This window comes from Paramisgurnus dabryanus, chromosome 16 (genome assembly GCF_030506205.2).
Source record: "Paramisgurnus dabryanus chromosome 16, PD_genome_1.1, whole genome shotgun sequence".
NCBI lineage: Eukaryota > Metazoa > Chordata > Actinopteri > Cypriniformes > Cobitidae > Paramisgurnus > Paramisgurnus dabryanus.
Genome location: NC_133352.1, coordinates 25,305,725 through 25,318,137, shown reverse-complemented (window position 1 = coordinate 25,318,137; position 12,413 = coordinate 25,305,725). Strand labels below are relative to the sequence as shown.

The following is a 12,413-nucleotide window of genomic DNA, read 5'->3' as shown; positions in this document are numbered from 1 at the left end:
CCTTGTTAAGATGCCTGCTGTATCCAGATTAGGAATTGTTGTGAACTAAACACTGGACAGAGGAAGATTTAAAGGGTTTAAATATTTAGCTTTGAAAGTATGAATTACGAATGCAGTCTAACAGGTGGTCTTTTGGAAGATCATCTTGCAAAACATCTATTTAGTCATGCAGAGCAAACACACAATGGAGAAACATCAGCCACAACTAATGCCATTGGGGATGACATTAAACAGCATCTGTTATCATCAGAGAGTTCAATATGCGTGTACCTTTTATTTGTGTTTACCTATACTGTAAATATTTTTAGTGAAAGTGTAATTTTTGGTTATAGTTCATATTCTTCTTGTATCGAAACTGACTGCTGATGACTTGTTGTAATCAGTTTGCAGTTACCTCAAAAAGTGAGGTAACAGCTATAATTAAAACCTTGCATGTTTCCTACAACCACAGTCACCACAAAGTTTTTCTCACATGCGTAAACAGAAACACTTTTTTTTATAGAAATCATGATTGCATTTGACATGAGAACAACAACGCAATGCTTAAGTTTTAAATATAGGCAAAGATTAGTGCTGCTTTATGGCATTTTAATAGGATTGTTAACTTGCCACTTGCATATTTTGTGCTGTTTACATTCTGGGAACGCTGGGAAAATGTTCACATTGAATGTTCTGTTTACCAAGCGCTGTTATAGATAACATTTGTAAGATGCTGGGTTTGTGCATTACTATTATCCAACATTGACCAGGCTCACCAATCACTGATGTGTCAGGTCAGATCTCTGTGTTTGTAGTTTAAAATGTCCCACAGAACCTAGGCCTCTTTCCTCCCTGTGGTGGTCCCTACACCCCTGCTGTTTTAAACAGCACCACACACTGCCTGCATTGTTTTCTTAAAGCACTTCTTTGCAGGAGTCCAGAATAAAAGTTTTACATACGAAATTGGTTCACCACATTGTAAGATCATAGTTCAATTAAAAAAAATGAAATTTTTATGTAACATAAGTATTAACTCACCAGGGGCTGTCAAGCTGGCCAAAATAAAAGCACATTTTTCAAAAATGAAAGCATTGGAGCGCTTGTCATCATTTAGTTTCGTTGTATGGAAAAAGTGTACACATCCTGCAACATTTAATATTGTAACATCTCCTTTTATATTACATTATAAAGAATGACATGAACGTTCCCTTTAACAGTGCATAGTTTGAGAAAATGATAAATATACGAATAGGCTAAATGAATGAGAATTTAATTTCCAATTTCTTTCCAGCACACAATTATTCTGTTCTCAGACGTTGGCTCCTATTAGTCTGCATTGCTCACCTATCATGCAGTAGCTTGCGCTGTGTAGGGACGCAGCAGGGGAGACTGTGGCTTCCACTCAGACGGTGGTTTGGGCTGCCGGTTTTATGAGGGGACTGATGGAGAACTTCCAGCAGTGGCCTTTTGTTCTTTGTTTGCAGGCCGCGGGTTACATGTGTTGCAGTTTAGCCAGCGTCCTCCTCACCTAAATGGGTAATTGTATCAAAATTGCACTCGTAAGCCAAGCCTAGAATGCAGAGGGACGAGGTAGGTGGGATGTGGGAGGGTCCGAGTTCGGGACCGCAGGGCTTCCAGCGCTGCCAACGCCTTTGGGTCATCCTACGTTGAACAAGTTGGGGTCAAACGGGAATCCCAGCACTGGCGTTCATTTATTGGAGATGGCACTCGTAACTTCTCCCACCGCTAAACTCTTTTCCATTCCAATAGACTTGGGTTTACTCATTTGCTATGGCTGGCCCGAGTACAGCACAGGCTCACTGCAGCAGTATTTATGTTTAGTCTGATTTACGCCTGTTTTCCACCACAACAGCTCCTTTTTCGGGTATTGCGTCTTTCCTATTTAAACAGTCCAGAGAAGAAGCAGCTTAAGACAGCAGTATGCGCATCCACGGCTGAAAACTGTACAGTAGAGTATTTATTTGTCTGATGTCTAACGTGTCACAAGAACTGAAAAACGCCTTATAGCTCCACTTTGATCACGACTGCAGCACTCTAACACTGATGTAATCCTGATTACTTGTAATATGACACAGAGCTTCACAACTTGGGCACTAAAGAGCGTGTTTGTTTTATTTCTTTCATTGTAGGGAAATAAGCTCAGGCAAGTTCAAAGCACAAACACATGTGGACACAAATGAATTCATGCTTGGGAGTAACAGAAGAAAAGAAAAGGGAAAGATGAAAGGATGCTCGACGGAATTGAAACCAGTCCGGTCTCACATGAAATTAAGCTTAACAGAGAGAAAGAGAGTTTGTAGTGGCACATACAGTACTGTATGAGTGAGTTCAGGCAAGGTAGTAAGTAAACCAACAGCAGACGCTTAACAATCTGTCAGTTTAGCAGCAGATGGGCACATAACAGATCAGGCAGTCGAAAAGATGAAAATACAAACTGGAAAGTTTGTGCTGAGTATAATTGACCATACTTCATTTGTTTAGTTAATGTTATATGAGATTAAAGCATTCAGTATCAATACTTAAATTTCATTATCAATGTGACATTAATAAGCACTAATATGTATCAGTGTAAAATTGTATAATTGCATGTTTGTTTAGTTCAGAGCATTTGTTTTCTTTCATTCTAGTTTTGCTCTGAACAGCATTTCTATCTAAACAAGATAGGTACCAGTGGGAAATGGGAAAGACTTGGACTGGATCTGGTCTGGACTGATAACCATTTGTGTGGAGTGGGAGGGGAAATTTGTTTTACCTAACACCACTTGTAGTTAATGTCGGTCTGTGCCTTACTTGGTTACACCTTTAGAGCTGTTTGTGATTGCCCACTTGATATTGATATTTAAAGCTAGTGTGTAAATTCAAGAATGTAAATACGAGGATGATTTTTTTCGGTAACACAAAAGCAGTTGATAGTAGAGGTCAACTGTTATGGTTTTTTTTTATAGTCGATGCCAATTGCGATATTAAGACAGCTGTATCGCCGATATATCACAAATGTTATCCCAGTAAATAAGAGACAAACAGAAAATTGGTGAAACAAAAAAAAACATATAGTTATGCATAGGGCTGCACGATAAATCGCATGTGATTGTCACGCGCATCTCGTCAGTAATGCCGGTTCTTTGATTAGTATTAAATCACCAACAGCTGTTTTCATATTCGCATGCGATTTATCGTGCAGCCCTAGTTATGCATAACATTTATAAATACCCTTTTAACTTTTTCCCTGCCATTGATGAGTTATCTTGAGATAATTGACGAGTTATCTTGAGATAATTGATGAGTTATCTCATCAATTAAGCGACAACATTTGCATAAAAAAGTGTTCCTGATTAATTTTTATGTTAATCTGCAATACAGCGATTATCCATTAGATGGCACACTTACCCAATTTATGAAATATGAAAAACTGAAGCCAAAACGTTATTTACTGATTTTAAACTCCTTTTTATGTTTTGATAATCATTTTGAATCTGATCTCTTCACAAAAATGCAATTATTTTAGCTTTTTTCTTAAAAAAAATACACACATTTAAGAGTTTATTAGCAGAGAAAAAATATAGATAGGATGAAACTTTTTTATTGTTTTGTTTGTTTATTTATTGTTGGTTTGAAAGCAGAGTCAGTTCTTTTGTTTGATATATTGTATGTTTTTAGAAGAAAATTTTCCTGGAAGGCATTTTATGAAACTTTTGTGAAAATCATAAAAAATGATGGTGGGCAACTTTTCAAAAAATGGCTTGCGGAAGTGCGCCACCTGGTGGATAATAGCGGTATTGCGGAAAGCCGGAAATTCTCCTCATTAGCAGGGAAGCGTTTTCCCTTAAAGGTATAGCGGAAGATTTTTGTTTTCCGGGTGGATCACCACTGTTATTGGTCATCCCAGATGTCAATCATTCTGATTATATGTTGACGTATAACCGCCGTACGTGCTCGCCTCTACGTTCGCTTTCTGCACATGCGCACTTTCACGTATGTGTGTTGTGCTACGGTTTCAACCATTCATTGAAGGTCGCGTTCTCACTGTGTTTTTTTTTCAAAATGTCTGAGGGTCGCAAGAGAAAAAGTGTCTACGAATTGTATGACAAGAAGATATTAAAAAATATCGAGGGGCGGTTCTTTGAAATAATTCGGGAAAATCTTCCGCTATACCTTTAATTGACGAGTTATCTCGTCAATGGCGGCGAAAGAGTAAAAAATTATCCTCGTATTTACATTTATTTAGCAGATGCTTTTATACAAAGCGACTTACAAATGAGGGATAATTTAATATTTTGTCAAAGAGCTAAAATGAAGTGCAGTTTACAAAACCATGTTTAAAAGACTAGTGGTTATAGCTAGGAAAGGTGAACGACATAGGAGTTTTTATAAGTATACTCTCTAAAAAAAATGCTGGGTTACTTTTAACCTGTTGGGGTTAATTGGAGTTTGTATTTGACGCAACAATGGGTTAAAACAACCCAGCATTTGGGGTTGAAATGACTCATAGGTTAAATTACAACCCAACAAATTGGGTTTGTCACTTATAGCGTATAGACGCAGTTGGGCTGAAAAGGTTGACAGTTTAAAGTTAGTCAAGTGAGTTCAGAAAAGGTTTGTTTTCAGTCATTTCTTGAGACTTGTGATGAACTTTGCAGCTGGGGATTATACAGCAGCACTCCAGAATTCCTGATCCCCTGGTTTTCCTGCTACAGTGTGTGCAATTCAAACCAGAGCCTCACACCATGGTTTTGGTTTCACGGCACACAACTGAGCTCATGTTCAGCTGCAGGGGCAGCAAAGGTTTTAATTAAACTTAGAGGATGCAAATTACCCACCTTCATCAGAGTGCCACATTAAAGGGCCTTTCATCCAGCTCATTAGAAGGGCCAGAGGCTGGGCTGGGTCCTCTGCAGGATGCTCCGGGCCCACTCCACTCATGACAGAGAAGAAAAGAACACGAGCACATTAGGTTTGGCCAATTTCCTCCAGGGTCGCCCTACGACTGTTGCTGCAAACCACTTATGGCTCTATAAAAGATACGAGGAGACTTCTAATTACCCTTTTCTCCTCTGCTTCTCAATGTCTTCTCCCTGCTGTGAATGCAGCAACACTCTCTAATTTGCCTTACAGACTTCAATCAGCACTCATGGTTATATGGCAAATATAAAGATGGAAATTAGGTGTGTATAAAAAGCTAACACTAATTCATGTCATATTGTTGAAGATAAATATCAAATCATATTTTCTAAGAGCATAAAACTCACCTACATTACACATCTGATTTGCTTTTTTGTTTTGATTTTATTTGGCAGTAAAAGCGCTTGCTTTAATCTGTTCTTTTGTGCTTCCCTTTCATCTCTTTCCAAAATTACTGAATACATTTGAATAGATGAAAACGTATAACTGTACTCTCTTCAATAACGATTAGTTTCCATCAAGGATTTTTTTTCGCAGAACAAAAACATTGAAAGAACTCAATAGGACCGGAAAGCACTCCAAAGCCAAAAATGTACCAGCTCGTCGTGTCTCTCTTATTTTTAGTACTATAACCATACTACAGCAGACAGCATTGGCAGTGTCTTTCTTTGATTTACTGGAACAGGCATGGTTTCAGTTAGTGATAGATTACTACCTTAAAATACAGCAGGTTTTTAGCCACATGAACTCAGTAATGTTTCTTCTTAATCTTTGATTTTACTACGTCTTTGATAAAAGAAAGGTAAAGAGACCTTTTCCTTTGATGTTTATTTTATTTAGATGTTCCCCTCATCGATGAAAATCAACAGTGACGTTTTACCCAGCTTTCTACTCTGTGTTTGTTTTGCTTTCGCTTTTTGCGGAGCTCTACTGCTACGTATGTTTGCGCACAGGTATGAATGAAGAATGGACCTTTTTGAAGGTGCTGCTTTTAAGTCTTTCCCAGTTGGGAAAAAATATGTGAGCCCTATTAACACTCAGTCCACGTGAAGATCATTTGTAAGCTGATCTGTAGACCTTCTTTGGAAAGCCCCTCCCCTTTGTGCCTGTGGGTTGTGGCAGAGGAAAAGACCCCTGTTCTTTGCTTCAAGGCCTCATGGCAGCTGCTTTCCTCTCCAACACCTAAGCCATCACTAAGCCAAGACAACCATGAATCCAAAGAGTTTTAGTCGGCTCTGGTGATGTGCATAGTAATTCCCATAATGCTGTGTCAGGAAGAACCTTCATCTTTCTGGATTCGTGTGTGGAGAGAGTTCAACCTTCGATAGAGTACAACATAGGAGTGTGCAGGGTTGGGCTCTCAGTAAGACCACTTTAGCCAGCGCAAAGCTTTGCTCAATCCACTTTGTTGCTCATGAACAGTTCTCCTCCCCTGAGCGCCAGCAGCTTCTTTTTTTTTTTCATTTCTCCTACCCCAGGGCCAACGTTAACAATGGACTGAAGGCTGGTGAAAACACTACTGCTGGCTTTGGCCAGGTCTGTCTAAATGCTTGCGTTGAGCAAGGCCTAGGATCAGCATACGAGGATTAGTATGGACAAAGATTTGGCATTCCCTTACCTCAGTTAGGGACACAGCCTCAGGACACAACATAAACTGTAAAAAACAGACTGTATGAAAACAAATTGGCCTGGCTAGCTGAACGCCATTATGTTAAGCGCTGTGCAAAGTAGAATATACTGTAGGGTTCAAGTCTGAGAACATTTTTAAAACGTCTTTAAGGGTGGCACAATGGCTCAGTGGGTAGCACCTCACAGCTACAGAAGAAGGTCCCAGGTTCGAGCCCTGTGTAGGTCTGGTGGCCTTCCTGTATGTACACTGTAAAAAAATTCCGTAGAAATTGCAGCTGAGTTGCCGGTAATTTACCGTAGATTTACATTTATGTTTTTTTCTGGCAACATTTTGTTCAAAGTTAAATGAAAATTAAACATTTACAAGTCTTTATCTTTACAGAGTAAAACTAAAAAAAAGCATCAAGCAAAACATTCTGGGAAACAAAATCTGGACCAAAAAACAGAAAGGGGTTGATGATGATTTCTGGTTCCCAGAATGCTTTGCATGAGGCGGTTATTGTATAGTTTTATTCTGTAAAGATAAAGACTTGTTAATATTTGAAATTTACAGTATTTAACTTTGAACAAACTCTTGCCAGTAAATAACATAAATGTAAATCTACGGTAAATTACCGGCAACCCAGCTGCAATAACATTGAAATTTCTACGGAATTTTTTTACAGTGTAGTTTTCATGTTCTCTCTGTCTCTGCGTGGGTTTACTCCGGGTACTCTGGTTTCCCCGCACAGGCCAAAAATAAGCAAAGTAGGTGAATTGGAGAGACTGTCCTCCTCATAGGTCGTTTGTGCAAGCGTGACGTATTAAGTGACGTATTAAGGGATTAGTGTCCTCTAGCGGCAGTAGCTAATACAACCTGTTGTTACGTTTTAAGGTTTTTGCCTTATACATCAGATTAGACACATTTAATTTTAAGAATTTGTAAATGTAGAAATGGTTTCATAAACATTTATGGTTTTAAAGATATTTTGGAGCATCTAACCCCACCCTCACTCAAAACCCAACCACTTCTCAACTATATAAAACACAACACGCAAGTAAAAGTACAGTCAGGTATTTATTGCATAAAACTGTATAAAAGTATTACAAACCATTTGCGTTGCAAACCTTGCAAACTGAAGGCATACGATTACTTTATATGAAGAACTTTATATGTGATCAAAATGATTTTATTTAAACTTGGAAATAAAGTTTTAGGATTTCAAAAAGTTAAACATAGACACAAATTATAACAACATCATGAACTGCACATCATTTTAGCTCTTTGACAAAATGTTAAATTCTCCCTCATTTGTAAGTTCCGTTTTATAAAAGCGTCTGCTAAATAAATATAAATACAAGGATAATTTTCACTTTAACAGCAGTTAATGTAATATATATACTATATAAATTACATAGATATGACAATATATTGATTTTTAATTAAATTTCAATTTATTTTAGACTCTGGAAGATCATCTAATTAAATGCAAGCCGATAGGGGACATTGACCATATTAAATACTTTGTACAAAATTTCATTACTTTGAGATTCTCTTAAATTTATTAAAGTTTTTTTATGAAGATCTCGGAATGTGGTCTTTATTTTATTACCATTTATTGCTTATTTTACAAGCCATTTGACAACTGAATAGGGATGCACCGAATCCAGGATTCGGATTCGGATTCGGCCGAATACTGGGCTTTTTGACGGGGTTCGGGTTCGGCCGAATCCTAGATTTTTTTTCCACCGAACCGAATCTTAGGCTTGCGCTACGATGGTCGACGTCACGCGGCCGTTGATTACACACATCGGGTGCTGACGTGGAGATGAGCTTTTTCTTTCGGTGAGCTTTAGGGGCTGGACACCCCAAAACTTTTAAACACGGCTGAAAATGCCTTGAGGACACCAAATGCCAGCTGTTTTTCAGCCGAGCGCTTGGTAGCTGTGATGCTTCAGCTGTGAGCCGGTTGGTTGCTGTGGTAATGTCCCGCCCCTCCTCCATTGTAATTGGACGGTCGTGTGAAAACTGACATTGACGAGCGGAGCTTCTCACTCAAAGTTAAATATTGTTTTCAGCGCGGAGCTGCTTGCGTATTGGAAAAACGAGCGTGTCGCAACGCATCGCTTTCATTATGCATAGGCTTATGGTAATTGTCAAAATAGTTTTCCAACTTGTCATCCTGGCATAATGTACAGTTAAAATAAAATAAAATAAAAAAAATACATGCTGTGGACGTTGTATAATTCATTAATGTGTTTTACTGTGTTAATGGAATAAGGATGCGAGTAGGATTCGGTATTCGGTTTCGGATTCGGCCGAATCTTAAACGGTGGATTCGGGATTCGGCCGAACCTAAAAAATCTGGATTCGGTGCATCCCTACAACTGAAGAGTGCACGGTATACCCAAATGTTCGTTCTAGTACTTATCACAGTGACCCTGCTTTGGAATAGAGTTTAAACCTATGCCTTCCCATGGGAATAGAAAAAACAAAAATTTTTATTTTACATTTTCCTCTTTACTTAAAGTTCTGGCTGTACCAACCACTGATGACGATGGCTAAACAGAGCCATGGAAAGAATTCGAGGGGGAACTACTCATTTAGTGGTTTCATCACCTACAAATGTGAGAGCCGTTTGTTGCCACAGTGTGGACACATGGCTTGTTGATTTGGAATTGCCCAGAATAAGTAATGTTGTGTACATAAAAATGTACACACTTGTGCATGTGTATGTGTTGGGTCTGCTCTGGATTCAAGGGAGTGAGAATGGCTTCTCTGTGCATTCCTTTTTGCCGTGCCAGAGAAATTCATCCCGAACAAAGAAGGGCTCTCAGCTCTGTCTGCGCAGTTTAGGTTAAAGTCGGTTAATTGGTTTCCTGTCCAGGGTTAAGTCAACACGGCATTGTGTCTTAAACGGTGTGGTAACTTGAGAGAAGAAACAATATAGCAGTGTTTTCTCACCCCCGACTCGCAAACGCCTCTAAAATAACACACCGGTTTATCGTTCCTATCGAGTTCTAAAACTTCCCCGGTTCCGGAGTCAAACACGCCGTCTTTCACACACCTTTCAGTCCACTGATCTCTAAGCAAAATCATTCGTTTTTCGCACAGCGGGGTTGCGTTGGCTTTCTGAGCACAACAAATAAATCTCGCCAAGTGTTGCCCTTTGCATTGACCCATTCATTCAATATGATTTACACAACACCATTTGTAGCCTTTAATAGTGGGTATGGAGATGAAAGAGCTTATATTGCTAGAGAAACATCTGAGTGCTGATTTATAGACCAATATCTAAACAATCCTTTCAAGTGTAACTGAGAACACAATTTTAGTGGTTTCACTTATGTCATATTATCTTTATATTGCGTTTTTTCTGTGTAATGCTCCATTCATAAGAGACTTCTCAAAATCATTTGTCAATAAGTGTTAGACCTTTAATCTAATTATAAAATATATGTTTTCACAAGTCAAGTTTAGTGGTAGATAACATCTGTACTATGTGTTCAATAAGCATTTGGTTAAGTAAGGGATAATGTAGAGGCAGCCGGTAGTTATTGGGAAATAAGCCCCGACAGTGTGATCAGGACCCGACGCGAAGCGGAGGGTCTTGTATCACACTGAAGGGGCTTATTTCCCAATAACTACCGGCTGCCTCTACATTATCCCGCTTATGCACGGCTACTTGCCACATAAGAAAAAAAACTGGACATGAATATGAATTTGAAACATTTTATTGGCATATTTGTTTTAAATTAACATTTTTATCCTTCCGCGAAACTTTGCACAGATGCATAAAATGATCGTAATACCTTATTAAGATCATCTGCTTCATACTTGTCTGTCTCCATTTTTTCTCTTTTAGCCAGTCTTTGAGAAGTTTTAATCCCCATTCTGTATTTTTGTGTGTGTTGGCTTCGTAGCTGTCATGCTCTATTTTGTCAAGTTCAATCTCAGTAAGCTGTCTGTGTCTTGTCGTGGTTGTCCAGTGTTTGTCACAAGATGGCGCCAAACAGATAAAGATCTTATTGATCTTTATTGGCGCGGAGCGATTTTACTCGTGCAAGTAGTCCGGCTATGCGTTATTAATTTGGAGCGGTTATTATTTGAAAATAACGAACCTGCAAATGTCTCAACTGACCAATCAGAATCAAGCATTCCAGAGAGCCGTGTAATAAAAAAGGATAATCCAACTCGTTGGGTGATAATATAACATGTGCTGGGTTGTTTCAACCCAAAATGCTGGGACAAATATAATTTTTTTTGCTTAAGTTAACCCAGTGAATGGGTTCGTCCCTTTTTTGACCCAATGCTGGGTTGAAAGTAATCAAAGTTCTCTTATGAAGAGTGAGAACAGGACATTTTTTGCCACAAGTTTAAAGGAAAACACCACCATTTTTAATATTTTACTATGTTTTTACCTCAACTTAGATTAATTAATACATGCCTATCTTTTTTCAATGCGTGCACTTTTAATCTTTGTACAGTGCTTCTTAAATGTGTTAGCATTTAGCCTAGCCCCATTCATTCCTATGGCTCCAAACAAAAGTTTTATTTTGTGCCGCCATACTTACTCGTGAAAGTTTCTCGTCTTTAAATATGGAAAACATAGAAGTGATTGGGGGCTTCTAAATTCATCCCTATTTGGAGCCATAGGAATGAATGGGGCTAGGCTAAATGCTTAAACATTCACAAGGCGCTGTACAAAGATTAAAAGTGCACGAATTGAAAAATATAGGTATGTATTAATTTGTCTAAGTTGAGGTAAGGACATAGTAAAATATAAAAAACTGTGGTGTTTCCTTTAAGGTATGTGCCTATAAAGAAATGCAGTTTTCTGAATTAAAATGTGTCTAAGTAAAAAAAAAGTTTTTTTCCCATACTGTATACATATAGGAAATAAATATTATAAATATTATAATGCCCATTTGTTAAAATCTCTGGAAAAAAATCTCTTATTTATAATCTCCATACATAACGTTGAAGCGGAGAATTTTTCTTGTACTTCATCAATTTGCTTTGTATATTTCAGACGATTCGTCTATGCCACCGAACCCGCCTCCCACAGCAGAACCCAGCGAAGACCTCCCTCTCCAAGACCCGACTGGAGAGCCATGGGGTAAGCGAATGTTACACACCGTCCTCCACTTTAACTCTGCCTTACTCATGTATTGAGGTCATCAGCACACCCGATGTAAATGCCAGCCTCCCGAAAGAATGTAACACGAAAAGACAGTTCATTTCATCAAGATCAACGTGTCTGATTACTCAACACAGTTTATTTTGTCATCCAGTCATTGCCTCATGCTGTAGGTGTTTTTTTATGCCTCTGCAGTGAAGCCACGCTTCAGTCATCCCACTAAGATGCGCAGGCGTGTGCTGGAGCAGCCTGTTGGCAGCACGGTGCGTCTCAAGTGTCTGGCCAGTGGCAATCCAATACCGGCCATTACGTGGTGGAAAGACCAGATCCAGCTGCCCAGCCGGCACCAGAGTAAACGCCCACAGTGGACTCTGACACTGAAAAACCTTCAGCCTCATGACAGCGCCAAGTACACCTGTCACGTCTCTAATGCAGCTGGACACATCAATGCCACTTACAAAGTGGATGTCATTGGTGAGTTAAGAAAGTCGCACACCCCATATGGAAAAAATATAATAATTTAAAATATATATTTTAAAATGTAAAAATGGCCAAGTAATATACAGTACTGTGCTAAAGTCTTAGGCCAACATGCCAGAATTAGTTTTGTTGTTTTTGTGATGTTATAGTGATCATATATAATTGTTTCTCAGTCTCCTTAATAGAATACATCCAGAAAATACAGCAAATGTGTATATAGTATTAAAAACTGTATGAAATGTAAACAGAAGTGTCAAGTTAAGGGTAAACCATCATTCTACTTGA

At 38.7% G+C, this 12,413-nt stretch overlaps 1 protein-coding gene across 1 annotated transcript in view; it reads left to right on the top strand.

Moving 5' to 3' along the window:
- Positions 1-12,413, top strand: part of fgfrl1b (fibroblast growth factor receptor like 1b) — a 37,387-nt gene that overhangs the window by 20,769 nt on the left and 4,205 nt on the right. Inside the window, exons 4-5 of the mRNA XM_065273417.2 lie at positions 11,541-11,627; positions 11,844-12,122. Coding sequence (XP_065129489.1) covers positions 11,541-11,627; positions 11,844-12,122 — 366 coding nt within the window. The remainder of the gene's footprint in view (positions 1-11,540; positions 11,628-11,843; positions 12,123-12,413) is intronic.